Source organism: Eleutherodactylus coqui, chromosome 3 (genome assembly GCF_035609145.1).
Source record: "Eleutherodactylus coqui strain aEleCoq1 chromosome 3, aEleCoq1.hap1, whole genome shotgun sequence".
Taxonomy (NCBI): domain Eukaryota; kingdom Metazoa; phylum Chordata; class Amphibia; order Anura; family Eleutherodactylidae; genus Eleutherodactylus; species Eleutherodactylus coqui.
The window spans coordinates 9,920,682-9,945,338 of NC_089839.1; the positions used below are offsets into that span (position 1 = coordinate 9,920,682).

The 24,657-nt window shown below is 46.5% G+C and overlaps 1 protein-coding gene across 2 annotated transcripts in view; it reads left to right on the forward strand.

Annotated features, from left to right (window-relative positions):
- The window catches only part of CLIP4 (CAP-Gly domain containing linker protein family member 4), a 61,254-nt gene extending 49,635 nt beyond the window's left edge, over nucleotides 1-11,619 (forward strand). For both annotated transcript variants that reach the window (XM_066595111.1, XM_066595112.1), the window contains one exon: nucleotides 9,554-11,619. In XM_066595111.1, the coding sequence (XP_066451208.1) occupies nucleotides 9,554-9,878 (325 nt within the window). In that variant the 3' untranslated portion in view covers nucleotides 9,879-11,619. The remainder of the gene's footprint in view (nucleotides 1-9,553) is intronic.
- The last annotated feature ends 13,038 nt before the right edge of the window (nucleotides 11,620-24,657 follow it).

Below are 24,657 nucleotides of genomic sequence, written 5' to 3' on the forward strand. Positions count from 1 at the left end.
AGGGGTTAATTATATATGTAGATTGGCGATCGGTGATGGGAGGTGACCTACATGTTGATATGAAGTTGAAAAGTGATCAGCAATCATTACACGAAGGCACAGTAATTGGATGCATAATTCTTCTCGCCCCTGACTTCAGTATTTAGTAGCGGTGTCTTTGGCAGCGGTGTCAGGTTTGCGCCGGTGTTTATGGGTCTCTCCGCTCGGCACATGTGGACGCTGCATTTTCTTCCCCCCATTTTTCAACCTCTGTCAGGTTGCCTGGAGACTCCGAGCCGCTCGTCTGCACCGCTCTTTGTTTAGTTTGTTCCAAAGGTGAACGTACCCTTTTAAACGTCTATTCCAGGGGGCCCCGTTTATTGCCGCCACAGATGTAGCAGCGCTAGTGCGAATAATCAGACTAGATTGTGTCTAATCTGTTTTTCAGCTGACCTCTCACCATACAATGTACTATAATACAGGCACTTTTACTCTGCACTGTTCTTCCTGAGCTTCGTGAATAGAATGCCAGAATTACAGTTAAGACTGACACACCAGAGGTGAGAAGACAAAGTGAACTTTGACAAACAGATCTGTGTTGTGATGTAGTCATTCAGGATCTGTAGAGCGTTGCGTGACGAGCGCTGCGGGCGCTTCTAGAGCAGCCGCTGCGACATCTGCAGGTGAATCGGGACGGACGAGGTTCTGCGCCACTGCCAACGTCACAACTTCGGTATTTTATTCCAAGTCCATTAGGATCACACTGAATGTCCACGAATCGTAAGGGGCGAACGCCGTGCTTCCATGCAGACGCCAACCGCTCCGGTTATAGCATAGCGACCGATGTGTTAGAGCCGCACACTACGGAGGGGCATGCAAACCAGATCAGAGACCGACGCTGGAGCGGCACGGGGGATGGATCCTATTGGGCTCTCGGCGTCACTTGTAGTATTGATGGGGAAAAAACTGAAACCCTGATCGTACTTTAACCCCTTCCACACCAGCCATTGTTCAGGTGTTTTCGGATTTTCTTTTTTTCCCAATTCCAAGAACCCATAACCCTTTTCTTCCAGGGATTTAGCCGCATGCTGGCTTGTTTTCGGTGGTGCAGGCTGGGTTTTCCAAAAGTACACGAATATAAGATATTGAAAAACTTAAGATTTTTTTTTTTTCCCTTGGTGTAAAATAGGGAAAAATGCCAATTGCACAGTTTTTGGGGGTCATGTTTGTTTTTGTCGTGCTCACAGTATGGTAAACAATGGCGTTACCTTTATCCCGAGCTTTACTACGATTATGGGAATACCAGATTTGCATCGTTTGTACGTTGTACTGCTTAAAAAACAAGGTTAAAAAAAAAATCCTGCTGCCATCTTGTAACTACAACAATTTTTTGTTGTTTTGCGGGCCGCGTCCTCGTTTGTATCGGCTCCATCTTGTAGAACGGGTGCGCTCCTGTCGGTAAAAATGTTATTTTGATGGCCTTCACTGTGCAGGATAAACCTGATATTTTAATAGGACTTTTACAGATGCAGTGATAACAACTAGATTTATATACTGTAGATATACATTTATACACAACAGATGGGAGGGAGAGGGGCTTGAAACTTTTTAAAAACTTTTTTAGTTTTTCGATAAAAATTAGAAATCCCTTTTTTTTTGTCTTGGTTTTTAGTCCCTACTGGGGATTTGATCCTACGACGTCTAATCGCTTGTACAATATACTGCACTACTTTAGTATTGCTGTATACTGTGCTTCCTGTGTCAGCCTATTAAAGGGGACCTGTCACATCCCCTAAGTACCATAAAGTAAGCCATGCTGCTCATAGGACAGGGGCGGCAGAGACCTCTTAGGGCATGTTCACACTTCTCGACGTGGAAACATGATTTTTCGGGACTTGATTCCACACGGTCTGCCCATTCGCAGGGCCATACCTGCTCAGCCGCAACGATTTTGATGCGGTTTTTAGGGGTGGAATTCACACTGAAAATTCAGCTGCAAATTCCGCCATGTGAACTTACCCTAATACTTACCCGGCTGCCCGCTCCCTCGCTGCCCTTGGCCATCTGTGCCCGGTCTGTGAACGTGACTCTACAGCAGTGCGTGCGCCCTCCCATGGAGAACTGTTTTAGGGTAAGTGCGCACAATGTCGAAAAATGGGTTCTGGTGGAGATGATGCTGTGAGGCAATTGGCTGAGATCTGAACGCGACCCTCCGATTTGGGGACTGATTTCTGTGCGAGGACCACAGAACTGGTGCGGCAGATTTTACCTGAACTTGTCCTCCTCTGCTGTCTGTCCGATCTGCCCATTCCTGGTGCTGCATTTGGCCTTCCAAGATGGCTTCCACAATGTCCATCTAGTAATGCACACTGTGCACCGCTCTGATTGGCCAGTGCTGATCACGTGATTAGCGCTTGCCAATCAGACAGCCTGTATAGAACGTTAGTAGTTTAACACCAGCAATGCACTATGGGGACTAGTTAGTCGTTAGTCTAAAGTTGCGTCGGCCGCGCTGCTGGTGAATTTATGATTTCCATAGCGTATGAGGCGGGTGTTAAAGTCTCATCCACCTGCTCTGTACTGCGCAAATCCACATGGAAAACCTGAGCATTTCCACTATGTGAATATTCACCCTTACTGTGAATTGCGCGGCGTTCAGAGAAGTCATCGTTAAAAAAAAAAAGACGTCGGCATTGGTAGTGATGGCCACTAGGTGGCTCTCCTCTGGCTTCTCATTGCCTGACTTGGCTTCATTGAAAGATCTTTCCTATTTTGCATATAGGGAGAGACCTGTCAATCAGACATTTGGCAGAGAGAAGTCACAGTGGCGCCACCTAGTGGCCACTTCTCCCCTTGCCTATCTTTTATGTAAAGCTATGTTTTGATTGAAGCGCCTCTCAGTAAATCCTTGCTCTCTGCAATGGAGGAGCCGTCGGGATTTCTGGCTGCCCTCGGTTCGTGCCGCATAAAACTGCTGACAGTTTCCTTCAAAGATTTTGCAAAACTGTTGACATCCAAAATCGTATTAAAAAAAGATTGAAATGCGCTTTTGGGATAAAGACGCGGATATTAATGATGTGGGGGACGTGCACAACAGAAATATCTGGTCCAGCCAAACGTTTCATAGCAGCGCCTCAGATCCCTTCATGTCCGCGAGACGGGGGCCGGGGAGCTCAGCCAGAGGTGGCGGTCGCAGGCGGCACGTGCCAACCGCAGAAATCGGGCTGCTTTATTGCTTACAGCTCTAAGGGAAAGTAAGTGAACCCTTTGGAATGACCTGGATTTCTGCATTGATTACTAATACAATGAGGTCAGATTGTAGCTATGATACAACTATAGACAAACACAATGTAACTAATAACACCCAGCTGTATCCTCCATCCTCTACATGTGTTTCAGTTCACCAATGTTTTTGGGATGCCTTGTGTTGTCATTTCCTGTTGCACCACCCCCTATCTCTCCAGCTTGAGGTCCTGGATGGCCCTTACATCCTCCTGTAAGATGTTCTGATCCACCTTAGAATTACCTGTTCCCTTCGTGATCACAAAGTGTCTGGGCCTGAGGAGCAAGTGTCTAACCATGATGCCCCCTCCACCATAGCCCCTAACCATGATGCCCAATCCACCATAGCCCCTAACCATGATGCCCAATCCACCATAGCCCCAAACCATGATGCCCCCTCCACCATAGCCCCAAACCATGATGCCCCCTCCACCATAGCCCCAAACCATGATGCCCCCTCCACCATAGCCCCAAACCATGATGCCCCCTCCACCATAGCCCCAAACCATGATGCCCCCTCCACCATAGCCCCAAACCATGATGCCCCCTCCACCATAGCCCCAAACCATGATGCCCCCTCCACCATAGCCCCAAACCATGATGCCCCCTCCACCATAGCCCCAAACCATGATGCCCAATCCACCATAGCCCCAGACCATGATGCCCAATCCACCATAGCCCCAGACCATGATGCCCAATCCACCATAGCCCCAGACCATGATGCCCAATCCACCATAGCCCCAGACCATGATGCCCAATCCACCATAGCCCCAGACCATGATGCCCAATCCACCATAGCCCCAGACCATGATGCCCAATCCACCATAGCCCCAGACCATGATGCCCAATCCACCATAGCCCCAGACCATGATGCCCAATCCACCATAGCCCCAGACCATGATGCCCAATCCACCATAGCCCCAGACCATGAAGCTTCCTCTACCATATGGCTAAACTATATTGCTCCCTCCACCATAGCTTTGGGCCGCGGTGCCCCCTCCACCGGACTCCACAGTTGGGTGTTGGTGTGGTATTTACTGTTCTTTCTTCAGTGTTGTGCATTTTTGCTAAAAACTTGCACTTTTGTCTCCTCCATCCATAGAACATTCCCAGCAGCATTGTGGGACATCAGCTCGTCACGTGGAAACCCGAGATGGGCCACAGTGTTTGTTTTGTCCAGCAGCAGCTTCCTTCCAGGATCACCATTTTTAGCCAGTACTTCTCTAATAGAGTTCACATGGACGGAGGCGTCTGTGGGGGCCCCGTCTGTGGGGGGCCCCGTCTGTGGGGGGCCCCGTCTGTGGGGGGCCCCGTCTGTGGGGGGCCCCGTCTGTGGGGGGCCCCGTCTGTGGGGGGCCCCGTCTGTGGGGGGCCCCGTCTGTGGGGGGCCCCGTCTGTGGGGGGCCCCGTCTGTGGGGGGCCCCGTCTGTGGGGGGCCCCGTCTGTGGGGGGCCCCGTCTGTGGGTCTTTCTCCCGCACCACCAATCTCATCTGCTTCATGGAAATAATTTTGGCCAATGAGCTCTTCAGAGTTACTATGGCCGAGGCTCATGTACGATGTATCCCTGCGCCGTGTGGTACATGATGTCTGTGTGTTACACTGGTTGTCTATAGTTGTGACTCATCAAAGCAGAAATCCAGGGAAGTCCAAAGGGTTCACTTATTTATTCTTGCTACTGTATTTGCTTTTCCGCAGTGTCCACTGACACGGAGTCTCCATGTGGATCTCTGGCATTTTAAAAATGCAAATCTGCTGCGGGTATATAAAGGATGCCCGCCGGTCTGCCATGGATGATGGGGCTGATCCAGGGGGTTAATCCTGCCTGAACGAGGCCTTAGATGGTTTTGAGCTTAAAAGGCTTCGCTCTTCTGTCATCTCTGCGCCTCATTGTGAACTTGGAGTAGAACTAAAGGATTGAAGTTTTGGGCTGAAGTATAAAGTTTGAAGCCGTCTCGGCCTTTCCTCATCGCTATTGACTGCGTTTTCAGAACTCTGCCGTGTGGGTGCCGTCATACGGGCGACTTCAGCTGCATTCAGGCGCAGTAGTTTTTGTGCCCCCCCCCCAATGGGCCTATATCAGGCAATGCTGAAAATGAAGCAGCGGCGCCACCTACAGGACATATTAGTACGAGATGATGTTTCCTTCCCTAGGGAATTCCTACAAAGGGTAGTTTATTTGATTTTTTTTTTTTTTTCTTTTTTGAGAGCGGTGTACCGGCTCTTTAAATATCGAACAAAAGGAACGCAGAGACAGAACAAGCAGCGGAACCAGGATGCAAATTAATTTTTTAACCTCCGATACATAATGGAGCCGCTACGGGCAATTTTATTTTAAATTCCAAATAGCAGCCCTGCCACGTTAAGAGGGTCACCTGGTTAAAGTATTAGAAGTGCGCGACACAAGCGGCGACGTAAAGGCAACTGTGCCGCAGCATCGTCACACCAGAGCAGTAAACGCTCACGGTGGGGGGCTCGCCTAATGATCCCCCTCCGCTCTGCCGGGGCTTTTAGCAGCCAATTAATATAAGAACAAATGTGACAAAAATACCAAATGGGCACCCGGAAATGTGCTCCTTAATTTTGTCCGTCGTTAATGTCTGCGCGGCGGCTGGAGGGAGGCTTGTTTAATGGGCAGTTGTAGAAGTTTATAGTAATAAGCAGGTAAGAATATAATAAGCTCCCCGCAATCCGCGGAGAAGGAGGTGGGCTGCCGGGCTGTAATGATGTGCTCTACAGGAGCGGCGCTGCCAGGAAGCGGCCGCATTATCCGGTACTGCGCTGCTAATATTATACATCACATTGTGACCTTTTTCCAGGTCCCTGCAGGAAAGGCCGGTCTATGAAGGGATATGTATTGCGGATCCTGCGATCGGCGTCAGCACAGACTTTCTGCAGCAAAACGCAGACCTGTAGTTCTGATCTTTATTTATTTTTTCTTTTTATACGAACTGTGTATTCTGCAAGCAGAAGAACAATCGCAGCATTCTCTGTTTTACCGTGAAATCCGCGTGGACGGCCGCCATTGATGTCAGTGGAGCCATCTGACCCGCAGCCTAAATGCAACTAACATTGTGGCAAAGCACAGGAATGATCACCGTTGAGACGATCCTTTGGGTATCTGCACCCGTCGGGTCGTCCTGTATGAAAGGGGCGGTCAGACGAGAAATCGGTCAGTCTTTCCCATTCGCTGCATTAGTGAATTAAAGGGAATGAACGAGCCGACTGATTTTAAGCATCAATATATCTCACAGGCTAAATAAGAGCTGAAGATGATGGGCTGAATGTATATGTGCAGATACGGTAACAGGACCGAGCTTACCACATACATACCAGATCACAATCGCGGAAGAGAAATGGCTGCTGCTAGGTGCGCTCAGACACGGAACCGGGAGAGTCGGCAGCAACACAGTTCAGGCCGCAGCGGCGCCTTCATCTGGCCTTGGCACAAAGGACAGGACTGTTTAATAGAGCGCGGACAGAGAGCTGGTGAGGCCGGGCGATCATGTGATCCTGTGATCGGCCCAGACATTTAAATTGTTACATGACCAATGAACATTTTCCCTTGAGGACGCGGCCCTATTTTTTTTCCCCTCCCACTTTTGTTTTTTCCTCCCCACCCTCCTTTACTTCTCCATCATCGTCGCTGTAGGAGGGCTCGCTGTTTTTTGCAGGGCAGTTGTATTTTTTAATGGTACTAATTTACCATATAATGTGCTGAAAAACATAATTCTAAGTGGAGTGAAATAGAAAAAAAACTAAATTCCGCCATCTTTGGGTTTCTTTTTTTCTATGGCGTTATATCGTTTCCTGTTTTTTGGTTTTTTGGTTTTTTGTTTTTTTTTTTGCTGTACTAATATTTTTTTTTCTTCTGCGGGGAGTGACGGAAGGGTTTTTTTTCTTTAACTTTCATTCCTTTTTAACCTTTTTTATTTTTAGTCCAGAGGGGACAAGAACTTGCGATGCTTTGATCGCTCCTGCAGTAAGATGTAATGCCCTACTATTACATTACACCACAGGCGTGACTTGATAGGCAATGTGCAATGCCAGCTCTAGGACCTTTTAAGAAGGCCCCCACCGCTATGACACCCGCACGGCAACCAATGATCCTATTGCGGGACCCCTGAACATTAACAGCTCTGATGAGTGGCACAGCTTATCGGAGCTGTTGCAGGCGGGTGTCAGCTGTAAGAAAAAGCCTGCACCCACGTTGTATGGAGCGAGATCGCCCTTCATGCACACCCCGAGGCTGCAGGACATAACTGTACACCCCGTAGTGTGAAAGGGTTAAAAATCACAGGATACAAACAATACAGAAATAGAATCAACAGTAAAACACCTGAAGCTCCAGACGACCAAGAAAACCAACTCCATGTAAAGAGAAATGGTAATGCAAACAAAACCCATTCATGGAGCGGGCGGAGAGCGGGCGGCATGATATGAGCGAGTCACATGATCAGCCCGGGCATTTAAATGGTCACATGGCAAAAAAAAGTTTACAAACACATGATCTGTGGATATTGTGCTGACAGGAAGATGCAGCAAAGGAATACTAAACGACCACCGACCAGAGGCCGAGTATAATAGGAATACTAAACAACCACCGACCAGAGGCCGAGTATAATAGGAATACTAATCATACAAAGCAGCCAAAAACAGCATCATTGTTACAGCAAAACTATGGAAAAAAGTGTTTAGTGTCAAATCATCAAGAGAAGCCAGAATAAGGATCCTAGAAAACTATTCAAACAAGTGCTGAATGCTGGCGCCCCAATGTTTTCCGCTATGGGAGCAGGAAAGTGAAATCTCCTGGCCGTGCGGATGAAACCGAACAGCACAAACGAAAACCATTGACTATAATGAGATCCATTTGTTTTCCGCTCAGCGGGCAGTATTGGGGTAGTTATATTCTTGTACAAAGGGGGCAGTATTATAGTAGTTATATTCTTGTACAAAGGGGGCAGTATTATAGTAGTTATATTCTTGTACATAGGAGGCAGTATTATAGTAGTTATATTCTTGTACATAGGGGGCAGTATTATAGTAGTTATATTCTTGTACATAGGGGGTAGTATTATAGTAGTTATATTCTTGTACATAGGGGGCAGTATTATAGTAGTTGTATTCTTGTACATAGGGAGCAGTATTATAGTAGTTATATTCTTGTACCTAGGGGGCAGTATTATAGTAGTTATATTCTTGTACATAGGGGGCAGTATTATAGTAGTTATATTCTTGTACATAGAGGGCAGTATTATTGTAGTTATATTCTTGTACATAGGGGGCAGTATTATAGTAGTTATATTCTTGGACATAGGGGGCAGTATTATAGTAGTTATATTCTTGTATATAGGGGGCAGTATTATAGTAGTAATATTCTTGTACATAGGGGGCAGTATTATAGTAGTTATATTCTTGGACATAGGGGGCAGTATTATAGTAGTTATATGCTTGTACATAGGGGGCAGTATTATAGTAGTTATATTCTTGTACATAGGGGGCAGTATTATAGTAGTTATATTCTTGTACATAGGGGGCAGTATTATAGTAGTTATATTCTTGTACATAGGGAGCAGTATTATAGTAGTTATATTCTTGTACATAGGGGCAGTATTATAGTAGTTATACTCTTGGACATAGGGGGCAGTATTATAGTAGTTATATTCTTGTACATAGGGGGCAGTATTATAGTAGTTATATTCTTGTACATAGGAGCAGTATTATAGTAGTTATATTCTTGTACATAGGGGGCAGTATTATAGTAGTAATGTTCTTGTACATAGGGAGCAGTATTATAGTAGTTATATTCTTGGACATAGGGGGCAGTATTATAGTAGTTATATTCTTGGACATAGGGGGCAGTATTATAGTAGTTATATTCTTGGACATAGGAGGCAGTATTATAGTAGTTAAATTCTTGGACATGGGGGGGCAGTATTATAGTAGTTATATTCTTGTACATAGCAGGCAGTATTATACTAGTTATATTCTTCTACATAGCGGGCAGTATTATAGCAGTTATATTCTTGGACATAGGGGGCAGTATTATAGTAGTTTTCGTTCAGTTTTTCTTTTTCTCATAGAAGGGGTGAAGACGGGTCTTAAAAAGTGACTACCAGAAATAATATTTGAGTAGTTGTTCATCCGCTTGCCCCCTGCACCCATTAGTCAGTCATACAAACTGTGTTACTCCACAGGGGTAATAATGGGCCCAGCAGTAATCTCCCCCATGGGTATTTGTGTTCCTCAGGTATGCTGGAAATAGCATAACTATATCTCTTCTCCTGTTGACAGGCCCAGGAAGCCGGCCTTCCGCCGCAGCTGGAGCAGCACCAGTTCTACCAGCACCAGTGACGGGGGTGTAAAACTGCACAAGGGTTCGCAGGTCCTGCTGACCAGCTCCAATGAAATAGCCATCATACGGTACATTGGTGCGGCAGACTTTGCTCCTGGCATCTGGTTGGGACTTGAACTGCGCTCTGCCAAAGGAAAGAATGATGGATCGGTTGGTGACAAACGATATTTCCACTGCAAGCCAAACCACGGCATCCTGGTGAGACCTGGAAGAGTCACCTACAGGGGGATCAATGGATCCAAACTGGTGGATGAGATCTGCTGACCCTGATTTTTGCACACTGGACTCTATATATGAGAATTGGGATTTTTGGGCTCCACTTGAATGTTTTTGTCAGATTTCTGCTTTTTGGGGATTGAGCTCTTCTTTTTTTTTTTTTTTTTTTTTTTTTTAATGAGACTTTAATCGCAGTCTAGAATGTATTACTTCCCCTCCAACCTGGGGTAACATGACCCATATTGGGGTGTCCTGGGATTTGGTCCGCTGTCACTTATCCAATTAGCATCTGATAAAGTTTACAAGGCCGGATCCGGTACAAACAGGCCTGACATGAGCCTCCGTGGGAGAAATTATGGTATGTGGTCACGTGTGTCATAGGGAGGGGTCACATGTATGTTGTCAGAAGAGCTGCTACACCATCACTTAAAGGGATGCTTCACTATTAATTAGGTGGTGGTGACAGTAGTCTGTGAGCAAAGGCTTAAGGTGACCTTCCAATCCCGGGTTTAAAGTTAGCCATGGAGGACGGAATTGGGGAAATATATTACCTGTTGCCGTCTCTTCTCCTGGTTTTGCCGCCGATCCACTTGTTTCTGGGGTTCTTTCCCTACCACTGAGATGTCCGCAGCGATTCTCAGACTACAGTGCCTGATGCACACTGAGGACTGGTGGTGGTGCATCAGTAGTCCAAGACATTACACTCTGCTCTGATTGGCTATCGCTGCTCAAAGTATAGTACTGGCCAATAAGAGAGCAGCATGTAATGTCTGACTACACCAAGTGTACATCAGGCAGTGATGGGAAGGCCGCCGCCATGTTGGAAGTATGAAGCGGATTTGTAGCAGAAGTGGGAGAAAGGAAAGCACCCCCAGGTCCTTGAACTAGTTGTGTTCCTGGAACTACAGAGTTATTTTAAAGAAATCACTTAAAGGGATTGTCTAGTTTCACCCACCCTATTAGGAATTTCTGAGTTAAAGGAGTTTTACAGTTGTAGACTCCTGATGGCGTTTCCTCATGATAGGTCTTCAATAGTAGACTGACAAGTTTTTTTCTGCTCAGGACTCCCACCAATAAGCTGCTGTTTGGGTTGTGAGCTTGTACAGTGAGCTGATTTCTTTAGGAAACAGCCCCATTCTTACTCCAGTGGCCAGGCTTTGTATTGCAGGCGTTGAAGTGAATGGGAACCTTTTCTGCAATAACAAGCCTGGCCACTGCAGTGGGAACGGAGCTGTCTGTTTCCTGCAGCAATCAGCTCAGTGCACGAGTGCAGAGGCCCAGCTTACAGTTTATAAGAGAACGTCCCAGGAGGCAGACGCCTGCTGATCTACTATTGTGGTTGTTCCCTGAGGAGTGTTTACAACTAGACAACCCCTTTTAATAGAAAAGTGGGCAGTCCTTGCTACGCGATCCTTATTTCTTAGCCAGAGTGGAGAGCAATTACAAGGAGCACCTGTCTCTTTCTTGGGAGGACCTATCCTGTCATGTATTACACAGAAAGCCCATTGATGTGAATGGGCACTGTGTAATGCTTAATTTCTCCTGTGGGGGAGCTGCAGTGAAAGTGAGCACTTACTCTCAGGTTTCCTTACAGATTACAGCTGTCTCAGCAAAATGACACTTTGTTATCGCTTAATTGTCAAGGGACCCTTCTAGTAGGGATTATCGAAATTGGAGACCCACTTTAATGTTACCCGCATGACTTCCATAAGCTGCCTGGATGATTTCACTGTTGGACGGCGGCGATCCTGATGGTAGCATTGTACTTGTAGAGGCTGATGGGGGGGTGGGGGGGGGGGGGTGTCAGTTTTGGAGCGTTTCTCCTGGTGACCCTATTGGGGTAGTGAGGCTCATTAGCTGCCTTATTGTGACCCTTCGATTAGATCCGTTACCCCTGTGTACACTGTGCATTAGTAATCAGTCTGCTGTGTTCAGATTGGCCGGTGCTGATCACATGAGCCGCACTTTTACCAATCAGACCAGCCTGTAGCTTCTAAGACTACTGACGCATCGGCGCGGCTCAGCGGGCATCCGATAGTATAAGGGCGCGTTCAGACGGCAGACTTCAGCGTGGAATTTCCAGCATGAACTTCGCCTCTAAAAACTGTGGAGAAACCTGCGGCTTTCTGATGTCATTGTAGCCGCGGATCCGCACACAGATTTAGCCCCATCGATGCGCATCCGGAATTGCAATGTGTCTCTGCATCAGGAAGTGACGTCCCTTCTTGACACTGAAACACGCATTTCTATGTGACATTATGCATGAAGGTTTTACGGCGCCATTGACGGCGCTTAATCTGTGCAGAAGGGCGGCAGAAGGCGCTGGTTTTAAAAGCGGAATTCGCACAGAAAATTCTGCGCCGAATGCCGCCCTATGAACGTACCCTTCGAATCGCTGCAGCCATATTGGAAGATTGAAGAGGGGCCCAGAAAGTAGTGAACTGGCAGAAGAACGGGGGGCGTAAGATTGGCAGCAAGTAATAGAAATCCCTCTGGTCGTTGGACTAATGTTGTCCTCAGACTGGAGGGGCACTAACTTTTATGAAATTGTGTCATTCCTGCAGCTACCACTAGGGGGAGTTTACAATATATACTATTTGTTAGCAGTTGTGTTGCTTTACAGTATGCAGTAAATTCTTGCTAGTGGTGACTGGAGGCTGACCTTTCATTTAACTATGTCCTATATACAGAAGCTCTGACCACTAGGATGACAAATCTGCCCCAATACTGATCGGCACGGCATGTCGCACCTAAAAATGACATGGGGGATTGTCACTTTATGGCACGCTGCAATTTCCCACAGAAGCTTTTCATGGCATGTTTCCTATTACCGCTTCCTTTGTGGGTTTTTATCACCCCCCCAATCCACAGGATAGGGAATAAATGCCTGATCACAGGGACGCCCAGCGATCCCTAGAAGGGCGCCCCCAGCGTGCTTCATGTGGATGGAGAGGCAATGCGCACGCTCAACGACCGTGAACTGCAGTCACTTCTATAGACCCGTGAAGATCTCTGGGACAGAGGGAGACTGCCAAGCACATGCATTGCTCTGGGGTCACGCATGCGCACTGCGGCTCCCTTCAGGTTGGCATTCTGAGGCACCATTCTCAGGATCGCAGCAAACCCCCAGTGATCCGATGTTTATCCCGGCTGTGGATAGGGGGATAAAGGTGTTTGCTGGTAAAAGCCCTTTTAAACGGGTTGTGCAGAGTTAGAAAAACATGGCTGCTTTCTTCCAGACACAGCGCCACCCTTGTCCATAGGGTTGTGTGTGGTATTGCAGCTCAGCTCTATTGAAGTGAATGGAGGCTGAGCTGCAATACCAGATATGACCCCTAGACATGGATGGCACTGTGTCTGGAAGAAGGCAGCCATGTTTTTCTAACCCCTTAAGTACAAAGCAGCAATCTCATGTATTTATATGCAGTATTCGTGGTGGCGCAGTTGTGGGCGGTGGCGGCACGTGGCTCAATACGGGAGCAGCACTTTTAAACTGAATGCACTTTTCTTTATCGTTAAATGAATTATTTATCTTTTTTGCTTTCCTGCCGTTTTGCAGCGGATCCCAGAGGGCGACGTGATTTGTGGTGGCGACTGACGCTGTGATCCCTCCATGGGGCGTCAGGTTTGGTTTAGGTTTACGCCTCTTCAGCCATACGTATTCAGCAATTTAGGGGGCATCTTTCTATGAATGTATTTTCTTAAAGGGATTTTCATGATTAGAATAACGTGGCTGCTTTCTTCCAAACACAGCGCCGCCTCTCTCCACAGGTTGTGGGAGGTATTGCAGCTCAGTCCCAATTCACTTCAATAGAGCAAAGCTGCAATACCAGACATAACCCATGGACAGGAGTGGCGCTGGTTTTGGGAGGGAGCAGCCATGTTTTACTAATCCTGGGGACCCCTATAAAGCACAACTCCGCTTTATATACAGCGTGGAGTCATTTTGCACAAGCTTTATGTATCTTCTAACGATCTTGTATCTTTCGGTTTTGTTACATAATTTTGCAAAATATAAACTTTAAATTTCACTGAGCCGTTTGCCGAGATGTTTGCTTTATTTTGTTGGTTTGTCCTCTTACTCCATTCACAGCCAAAGCTGCATTCACAGTTTTAGTGGCAGCTCATTGAAATGGCAGCAGAATAGACAAATTAGGGACCGTCCAGAATGTCTTCTGCACCATCTGCTTAATGTTCGGACTGTAGAAGTGCCTCCTGGCCTGACCGCAAGTCTCTGGACCTGAGCTCTGAGTATCATACGTGTGTATGGAGACCTGCGGTCAGGCCAGGACACAGGACGCACATTAAGCAGATGGTGCAGAAGACCGTGGAGATGGGCTGTGAACCAGCAAGAAAAGGGTTAAGAGCTTTGTCCCACTTTGAGCTGCTGGCCGGGGTTGGTACCGCAGTGAATGAGACATTGCGCAGTGGCCAAGGCTGGTACTGCAGGCTATGTATAGAGCTGTAGCAAAACGTCTCGAAGTGGGACAAGCCCCACAGCCTATAAACACGAAGGAAACCAATAGCATTTTGATGTAGCTTTGGATGTGAGTGGAGTAAAAGATACGATGCTCAGAGTTGTATTTGCATTCAGGTGGCAGAACCTGAAAACTAGATGTGATACATAAGTGCAGTTCTTCATTCAAGGAGACTCTAGATTCTTCCTGCATTACATCTCATCAAGCGATTTCCTCCTTCTGGCCTGATTGCGGGGCGCTGTTTTCCCGGTGTTGCTGATTGCGGGAGCTGAGAATTCTCCACTCCGCACTGAATGGGAAAACTGAAGCAAATTGTATTTAATCAACAGGAAATCTCTCCCATCATTCCACGTCTGCATGAAAGGTGAAGATCCAACTTTCCCAGAGTCCTGAAAGGCAACTAAAACAGAATACTGAAGCAGGGGGGTATTGTCATAATCAGTGAGCGTCGGCCCCTGTAGGAGCAGGAATGGTCATATCAGTCATCACAGCTTCCCCAGATAGAGAGGACTGAGGAGTCCCTGCAAGACTCAAGGACTTCTGTATACTCTGTGTAGGAAAAAAAACACTCGTTCTGCTGCAGACCCCGTCCTGCGGCTCCATCTCAGGCAGATCTGTAGATGATGAGTTGTGGTGATTGGATGAACGGTCTTGTCACCGGAGGCCCTAAAAGTGGTTCCCCCCTTGGCCTATTAAAGGACTTCCACTTCCACTTGTAGAGCTTGTTGGCCACTAGACGTCTCTACGACGCAGAGAAGAGATGTCACCCTGTTACCAGAGGGGGCGCATTATTGGGCTTTGAGATGCTAGATGGTTGTATTGAGACGAGGGGGCGCCATTATTACTGTTCCCTGTGTCTGTTGGAACCATTTCCAGGCGCTCGCTGAAGGACCTTCGGTCTCCCGACCCCCATTTCATGTACGGCCTCTGACACCCACAGTCACCTTCGTTTGCAGTGATGTCGTTAATGATGAGTCTGGACGCTACAGAGGGGAACCGGGTGTCTTCAGCGATGAATCCTGTCTTAGTTTGGACGCTGATGCTGAACGTGTTCGTAGCTGGAGACCTCGGGGGGAGACCCACAATCCTGCCTTTGCTGTGGAGTGGCATACTGCCCCCTGCTGGTGTGATGGTCTGTGGGGCCATCACATATGACAGTCGGTCCCCCCTAGTAGTGGTACGAGGGACAATGACAGCTCAGCGATATGTTCAGGACAACCTGCAGCCACATGTGTTCCTCTAATGGTGACTTCCAAGAGGCATTTTCAGCAGATTGGCTAACTGAACATGTATGGGACGATCGGGGACGCCAACTTCCACAGCTGATGAGTTTGCACAATCTAGAGGCTCAGTAACAGCAACTATGGAGTGATATGCCGCAAGATACCATACGGAACCTGTATGCCTCCATTTACTCCTATATCACATCTTGTATTTAAGCTAGATGTGCTACAACAGGGTACTAAAGCCTCCATGCCCGCCCGTATCACACCTTGTATCCAAGCTAGAGGTGGTACAACAGGGTACTACGAGTCTCCATGTCCTCCCCGTATTACATCTTGTATCCAAGCTAGAGACGGTACAACAGGGTACTAGAGCCTCCATGCCCGCCCGTATCACATTTTGTATCCAAGCTAGAGGCGGTACAACGGGGTACTAGAGCCTCCATGCCCGCCCGTATCACATCTTGTATCCAAGCTAGAGGCGGTACAACAGGGTACTAGAACCTTCATGCCCGCCTGTATCACATCTAGTATCCAAGATGGAGGTGGCCCAGCAGGGTACTACAGCTTCCATGCCCACTTATATCCAAGCTAGAGATGGTACAACAGGGTACTAGAGCCTCCATGCCTGCCCGTATCACATCTTGTATCCAAGCTAGAGGCAGTACAACAAGTTACTAGAAACTCTATGTCCGCCAGTATCACATCTTGGTTCGCCTCTAGGTTGGTCATGTGATTTTATACTACACTCTGGGGTCACGGGAATAATTTCCATATAGGAAAGTGCCAATCATGCGAGTATCGGGTGCTCTAATAAAGGGGTCACTCAGTGTATGTAGAAATGCAGTCCTAAGCTCTCGCTCACTACCTGAAGGTTGCGGGTTCAATCCCCATATGGCTCAGGTAGCGGCTCTAGATTGACTCAGCCTTCCATCCTTCAGATGTCAGTAAAATGAGTGCCCAGCTTGCTGGGGGGTGAAAAATGACTTATGGAAGGCAATAGCAAAACACCCCACAAAAACAGTCTGACGAGAACGTGCCAATGTGACGTCACCCCAGGAGTCAGTCGTGATGCGGTGCCTACACCAGGGGACTTCACCTAGTGGATACACCTTGTTCCCTGTCGTTTTGATACTGACAGAATGGGAAGTTTTTACGTTTTATTTTTAGTCCCCATAGAGAACTTGAACCTCTGATCGTTTGGCACATACAGAGTACTGTAATACCAGAGTATTGCATTCTACTGCATCCTGACAGACTGCCTATCAAGCCATGTCTGTGGTGTGGCTTGTAAGACTATCAGCCATGGCAGCGCGGGGGCCACAGGAGGCCCCAGGTTGCATAGCAATCGAATAGTACCTCACGATCTCATTGTTTGCGGTATTTACATGCGTCGATCAAAATTGACAGCGGTACTTAAATGGTTAACAGCTGTAATCCGTATTCACACTGTTTGTGGCTGTTGCGGCAAGTGTCAGCTGTTAGACAGCCAGTACCTGCTGTGTATGGAGCTAGATAGATCCTGCTCTACACAAACCGTTTTGTGTCTGCAGCTCCTGTGTAGATCTATGTGTCTCCATGGTTACAGACTACAAACTCACCCTGTGTAGTCTGGTCCTGCAGTCTTGTGTTGATCATTTGGAGGGGAGGCAGAAAAGTGTAGCTGCAAACGACTTCCGGATCAGACTACACAGGGTTTGGTTGTAGTCTGTAACCATGGAGACACATAAGCCTGCGGAGGAGATTTTTAGGACTATTTCCAAAGTTGCTTTATTTTTTTTTAAATTCATTGGCACAATAAAAGTGGCAGAACTGTAAATGCAGCTTTGGATGTGACCAGAGCAGTAGACAATCATGGCCTGTAAGCTGTAGTGGTGAGCAGCGGACGTTTCTTCTGCAGCCCGGACTAATGTATTCTCTGCCTCACTCTCCTCAGTCATTACATGAGAACCTGACATCCTGTCCTGTCTCTCTGCGGCGCGGAGCGACCGGGAAGTGAGAAGGTCAAGTAATGCTGTCTGGATTTTAATATCATAAGCCGCATGTTTACTAATGCAGCAAATTAATTTTATGTGCAGGGAATATTTAGGTTAATTTTGATCGTCCATCCATCATGGTTTTGGCTCTAATTACGCCTTTCCATTCAGTTTACCGAATCGGCGTTGACTGCTGCAGTTGACTTAAAGGGTTTGAGCTCTTTTTGCCAAGTTTTATATGACTTTAGTGGCGAAAATAAAACCTGACACAACTTTGCATCAAGTCTCTTCCGTTTTGTGTTCACAGCTCCTATGCACACTCATGTGTCTCCATGGTTACAGACTACAAACAAACCCTGGGTGTAGTCTTGGTGAGAGAGTTAAAGGGGTTGTCCAGTAATTCAACAAAAAAGGATGCCATCCATGCAGCCTGTGGAAACCTATCTTAGAACAGGAGAAATGTCTAGCCCAGAGGGGGTGGGGCTGAAGATGAAGGTGGAGCCTAATGCAGCAATGTTCAGTCCCGTTAAGCTAAATGGTAAGCCACTCTACCCTCCACTCGCAACCCGGCCGCCTTTCAGGCCAGAGTTTTCTCGCATGGGATTGCATCGGCTGCACGGTTGGTGGTTGTTTTGCCGAATTCCTGACCAACCGCTTTAAGGTCTTTCTATATATAGAGCAAATTTGCTCTGCCCGCCGAGTGACCCTCAGCGAGATCTATACAGGCATATTCGTATTTTATGTGGGGACGGACGCTTATGGGTAGGATTGTTCGGCCCCACAATTTCATCGTTGTCGTCAGCCCATCCCCGGCTCGCACAAATATGACGACTTGTGCCGCTGACAATGTTGCTTTTTATGTTGCATAAAGCTGCAATCGCCCAACGGCCGAGCATTGGCTTGCTTGTTGGGTGATCAGCAGCACACTTAGATATTGATTGTAGGGCAATCAAACGTTGGGTCCGAGATTCATCCCAAAGACCCTTAACCCATGATTCCGGGATTGGACTCTTATCAGTTTGTTTGTAGTCTGTTGTCATGGGGACACATAAGTCTGTACAGAAGCTGTATACGCAAAATGTTAGATTTTATTTTTTTCAACTACCCTGTTTCCTGAAAATAAGACATTCCCTGAAAATAAGACATAGCATGATTTTCCAGAATTTTTGAAGATGCAAAATGATTTTTCAGGCTTTTTGAGGATGCTTGAAAAATAAGCCCTACTCCAAAATTAAGCCCTACTAACAGTTAATTAAAGAAAGTCAATGTAAATAGTATCCAGGCAGCTATACATGTAAAAAAGTTAAACCTTTTTGAACAAAAACAAATCTAAGACACTAAGGGCTCCCACACACTTGCGTTTTTGGTGTGTTGCATTTTTAACATTAGAAAGTCCAATTGACAATCGCGTTAACAAAAAACTTTACATTTCTTATTTTATTGCTATCTGGGAGAAGCCATCATGTCGGTCTGGGCAGCATGCATAAGAAAAAGGAAACTAAACGGCTCCAGTCAGAGGATGTCACCAGTGGTCCATGGATATTATGAGAGGATGTCACCAGTACTGTAATGACTTACCTGCTCTACAAAACCCCTGTGTAGAGCTGGTATCTACCATTATTTGGTCACTGTATGCAGATTTGCCGTTACATGAGTAGTGGCACACTGTAAAGAGATTCATTGAGGCTTTTGCCTAAGGGCCCGCATAAACCTTGAGCAAACCCTTTGTGGGTCCTGTGGAGCGCAGGAGGACAGTGGGAGGTGGGGGAAGTAATAACTAAATAGCACAAGGCTTTTGGGTTTTTTTTGGAGGGGAGGGGGAAAGAATGTTTTGTACACCCCTGCTAGTGCTAAATAAAACTGTGTGTTTGTAAACACATGTCCTGCTCGGCATCCGATCCAGAGTTCCCGGCGCCTCGCTGCTGCGCAGTACAACAGGGTGCTACTCTTGGACAACCAGGAGACAAGATGCCACTAAGATGTAATCGCTGTACAGCATTTATTGATCTCCATGCGCAGACATGTAACACACAAATACAATACAAATACAGGAATGGATACAAAATACTATAGAATACTACAGTCCTATATATAATACTGTACAGATATTCCATCATATAGTATCCCTGATGTGGGCAGCCCCAGAGAAGTCATGTTGCATAAACTGCTTTATCGTAAAGCAGATGTCCTTGAAGCTTCTGTACACAATGGAGATGGTGGGGAGCGCTGCTTGTTCAGCGGCTGCTGATCCTGTGGATTTCGCTGATGGTATAGTAGACCAGAAAGAGAGAGAGTGGATGTGAAGTTTTTCGTAATATGTAGTAGACTGAACATATAATAGATGGAAGATACTTAAAGGGAATGTCCACAGACTTGTTACAGGTTACATATAGGATGGATCTACATAAAAAGTGCTACTTTAGCACTCTTACATTTGGCGGAATAGTGAGTGCAGCTCTGGAGTATAATGCACGCTGCAACTCAGGAACAGTACAGGATAAGTAATGTATGTACACAGTGACTCCAGCAGAATTCTGAGTGCAGCTCTGGAGTATAATACAGGATAAGTAATGTATGTACATAGTGACTCCACCAGCAGAATAGTGAGTGCAGCTCTGGAGTATAATGCAGGCTCCAACTCAGGACCAGTACAGGATAAGTAATATATGTACACAGTGACTCCAGCAGAATTCTGAGTGCAGCTCTGGAGTATAATACAGGATAAGTAATGTATGTACACAGTGACTCCAACAGCAGAATTACTGAGTGCAGCTCTGGGGTATAATACAGGATGTAACGCAGGAGCAGTACAAGATAATGTATGTACACAGTGACTCTACCAGCAGAATAGTGAGTGCAGCTCTGGAGTATAATACAGGATAAGTAATGTATGTACACAGTGACTCCAACAGCAGAATAGTGAGTGCAGCTCTGGGGTATAATACAGGATGTAACGCAGGAGCAGTACAGGATAATGTATGTATACAGTGACTCCACCAGCAGAATGAGTGCAGCTCTGGAGTATACTACAGGATGTAACGCAGGAGCAGTACAGGATAAGTAATGTATGTACACAGTGACTCCACCAGCAGAATAGTGAGTGCAGCTCTGGAGTATAATACAGGATGTAACTCAGGAGCAGTACAGGATAAGTAATGTATGTACACACTGACTCCACCAGCAGAATAGTGAGTGCAGCTCTGGAGTATAATACAGGATAAGTAATGTATGTACACAGTGACTCCAACAGCAGAATAGTGAGTGCAGCCCTGGAGTATACTACAGGATGTAACGCAGGAGCAGTACAGGATAAGTAATGTATGTACACAGTGACTCCACCAGCAGACTAGTGAGTGCAGCTCTGGAGTATAATACAGGATAACTAATGTATGTACACAGTGATCAACTGTTTATACAGATACATTCTGCATGTAACCTGGAGGTGATGATCACACACCTGATTTATCTCTTTTTAACATAATGTTACCCCTTAAATAAAAACCCCTCATAAATACATTATATATAGGTCTCTGGTAAAGCTGGATAGTAAAGGCCCATTTACACTGAATGATTATCGCTAAAAATGTGTTAATCGGCGATCATTTTAGCGATAATCGGTGCATGTAAATGGGGGTGGGGCACCCGCATTTCGGGCACTTTTAGGTGATCGTTAACATTGTCACTCACCTAAAAATCGTCACTCACTTTTCTCAGTAGTTCTCCACGGGGAGAACAAAGGATCTGAGCGCAGATAATAGCCTTGTGCTATTAGCTGAGTTCAGTGAAGGCTTCATTTGCATACCTAATTAGTATTTAGGTAGCTGAGTAGCTACTTAAATACCAATTATTTTTTATGCAAAATAATCGCTCAAAGCTGTCCCCCTCAAACTGTCATTTGAGCGATTATCTGCTCGTGTAAATGGGCCTTAACCAACTTGGCCATCATTACAGCTTTCCCGCAGCCATAATTTTTTAACGAAAATGCTCTCTCGAATAATGGGATATTTCTAGCCATAGATAATGGCGGGGGAAGGGGGGAGGGGGGGCATTTCTGACTGCGTCCTACCACATTACCGTGATGGTGGTGGCACTTGTGGATGGGCTTTGTTCTTGCACGCTCTACCTTGGCACCTATAAGTCCCTGTGGACCAAAGCACTTTATTAGGGTACACTGTTTGCTTTGCTTGTATTGTTCTTGAGTTACAGGATGTTCTACTCCACTCACATCCAGAGCTGCATTGATATTTCTTCTGGATATTACTTAGAACATTCCCTGAAGATCTACTAACACTCTGTAGTCTCATGCAGATTGAGATGTATAACAGAACTGGTTACGGAAAACCAGACAACCCTTATGCGCCGTACAGCAGATCAGGAGCAGCAGGAGGTCCTAACAGGAACCCAGAATTGTGAATGCAGCTCTAATTGTGATTGGAGTATCCTGCATAATGTAACTCAGGATCAGTATAGCATTACAAGATGCAGCAAGCAGCGTTTTATCTGCGTTTCACCTGCCGACGCATGCGGATCAGTATAGTGGTTGCGCCAAACACTCTCAGGTAGCATAATGTGGTGGAAAGTCATGATATCCTCGATTCATGTAGATCTCAGTGCCATGTACTACAGGATCTTGGCCTCATCTGTTTTAGGGGTGTCTGTCAGCGCAGAGCGGTCAGATTACAAGCGTCAACCAGCTGAGTGCTGCTCTGGGTGTGACGGGATATAAACGAAGATGATGCGAGCGAAGTGAACATTGTGCATCTTAGTGAGTTTATCCACCTCTGCCACAAAGAACAATCTTTGTAAATGCTCACATGGATGTGAGTGATAAACCAGACATGGAAGCCACTCCCCCCTCCTTCCCACAGTACAAGCTATTGCCAAAGCTCCTTAGAAGAGGAGGAATCAGGTTACCTGTCATACAGGTAGTTATCAGAAAGTAATTCAGCTGATGATGCTTAAAATGGCTGCGAGAGGGGTAGAGAGAGCTGCTTCATTCACAGGCTGGACACAGAACTGCTCACACAGCTGCTGAAAAGATATATATTCCATCTGGGAGCGTGGTGTTTTGAGTGTGAGGGGGAGGCCTGGTATTTACAACCTCTTTAAGTGACAAATCTTGGTAATTTCATGACAGCCTGCATAGAGGTCTATAAAAACATAATACACTTCTATGAAACCATTGTCAGCTGCCAGGAGGAGCCGAAAAGCAGTGAAGACAGCTGAGGCGAAAACGGCATTCGGGTGAGCACTGCAGCCCCCTTGTTCAGCAATTGATGGGGTGTCAGCAGCGGCACCCTCACTGATCAAAATTTTTGACATATCGAATGTTTTTGAAAAGTGTAGCTACTCTTTAAAGTAACCATCTGCTCTCGGGGCAAAATCTATACAGGGGCGGGAGGATGGGAGTTACATTGCCTTATGTTCTCTCTAGTTCTGCCGCCAATCTGTCTATTCGTGGGGCCCCTCTTACTATGTCCAACAGTGTTCTTGTCACTGCTCGAAGCAACTGCACATCGGTAGTCACTGTGCTTGCTGCTGCCTGATTGGCCCATCAGAACCGTATGTAATGTTTTAGACTACCCAATTCGCCCTGAGTACTGATGATGCAGCAGTAGTCTAAGAATTACCGTGCTGCTCTTGTAAATATTGTCTCTGTAGACCTCACCTACACATTGTCTCCTGTATGGCGATAGCAGGGACTTAAAGGACAGTTCTCTGTTTCCCATTACAACCCTTTAGACTCTGTATGCATATTTGACTCCACCGCTTGCTAAAAGACCAAGCATCTCTGGACCGTTCATCGTTAATGGAAGACGTGGCTGGTGCCACTCATTGGGTCAGTAAGAGGAAGATGGTGGCCAGACCTCCTTCAGGGATTGCTGATTAGAGGCTGGTGGGCAAGGACTGAGGAAAATTTTGTCATGGTGCACCTTCCTGACCACCATCTTGGCTCACATTCATCTGTCTTCTGCCGTGGTTGGCCACTGTTCGCACGCCTCTTTTTCTTGTGGCAGACGCCGTGTCCTACCCATCTGCCAGTCTCTAGCCTCTCCACATGCTGGCCCCCATACTTAAATGGCCAGTGAGCGCTCTGCTAATCTTTCACCAACCTTTTCCCACACGGTCCTGGCTAGATTAGGCATCGTCTCCTAAGTTGGTTCAGTAGTTTGTGCTCTTGTGGTTTCTGGGCTCCTGCTTGTTCCGGAATTCTCCATCCCTGACCTCAGCTTCATTTATTGGACTCTTCTCCCTCTGCCTGCCCTGGTTTGGTCTCTGTTCACACCCTCCGCTACAACGCTTTGGTCTCGTCTAGCGACATTTGTGAGTATTAGTCTGGAGACTCCACAGTGAAGACCAGATTCCAGTTGGTGGGTGAAAATTGGGTATCCCAGGTGCTGCCTCCAGATACAGCGCCAAGATAATCAGTGGGTCAAAGCCAATCCACATCCACTCACTGACAACTACGTGTTTTGCCTACTTGGGTTTGTCTTTAACTTGACTACAACGAACTTTATTTTGCAGCACCGCTCTTGTTGCTTCACCGCAAACTGTACTTCAGACTCATCACTTAGAAACTTAGGTGTCCCCAAGGATGTTTGAGGGTTTGAAGAGCAGAAAGCATAGCCGGAGGCGAGAAATGTTAATAATAGACTTAAAGGTGACACTCGAGGCAAAATATGATTCAGCGAATTCTCTGCCTTTCTCCTCTGCGCTGCTGGGACATGGAAGGTGAGCAAGCCTTTGAGGAGGAGGGGTTTCTTGTAAACTTGGGAGTCTCCCCGTAGCATTGTTCGTATTGCCTAAGTATACTGTATCAGGTAGGACTGGCCCTGCACTATAAAGAAACCAATGTGCCAGCAAATAGTTGGAAATGGTTGTAGACTGAACCTCTTGGGTAATTTTTAGGACACCATTGGTGGCCATTTAAGGACAGATTGCCGTGGATCTAGAAAGCTACATAGATGATCGCTCATGTAACTGTGCTGCCCAGTGCAGAGTAGCTCAATGCTCAAAACTTTATTGCATAATATTCGATGCCTTCTCCAAGAGGAAAGCACTTCATTACCAAGATATTAAAAGAACTGGCTACTTTTCTTTTTTTTTTTTTTACCTTTTAACCCTTTCCAATCCAACTTCCCTACCGCCT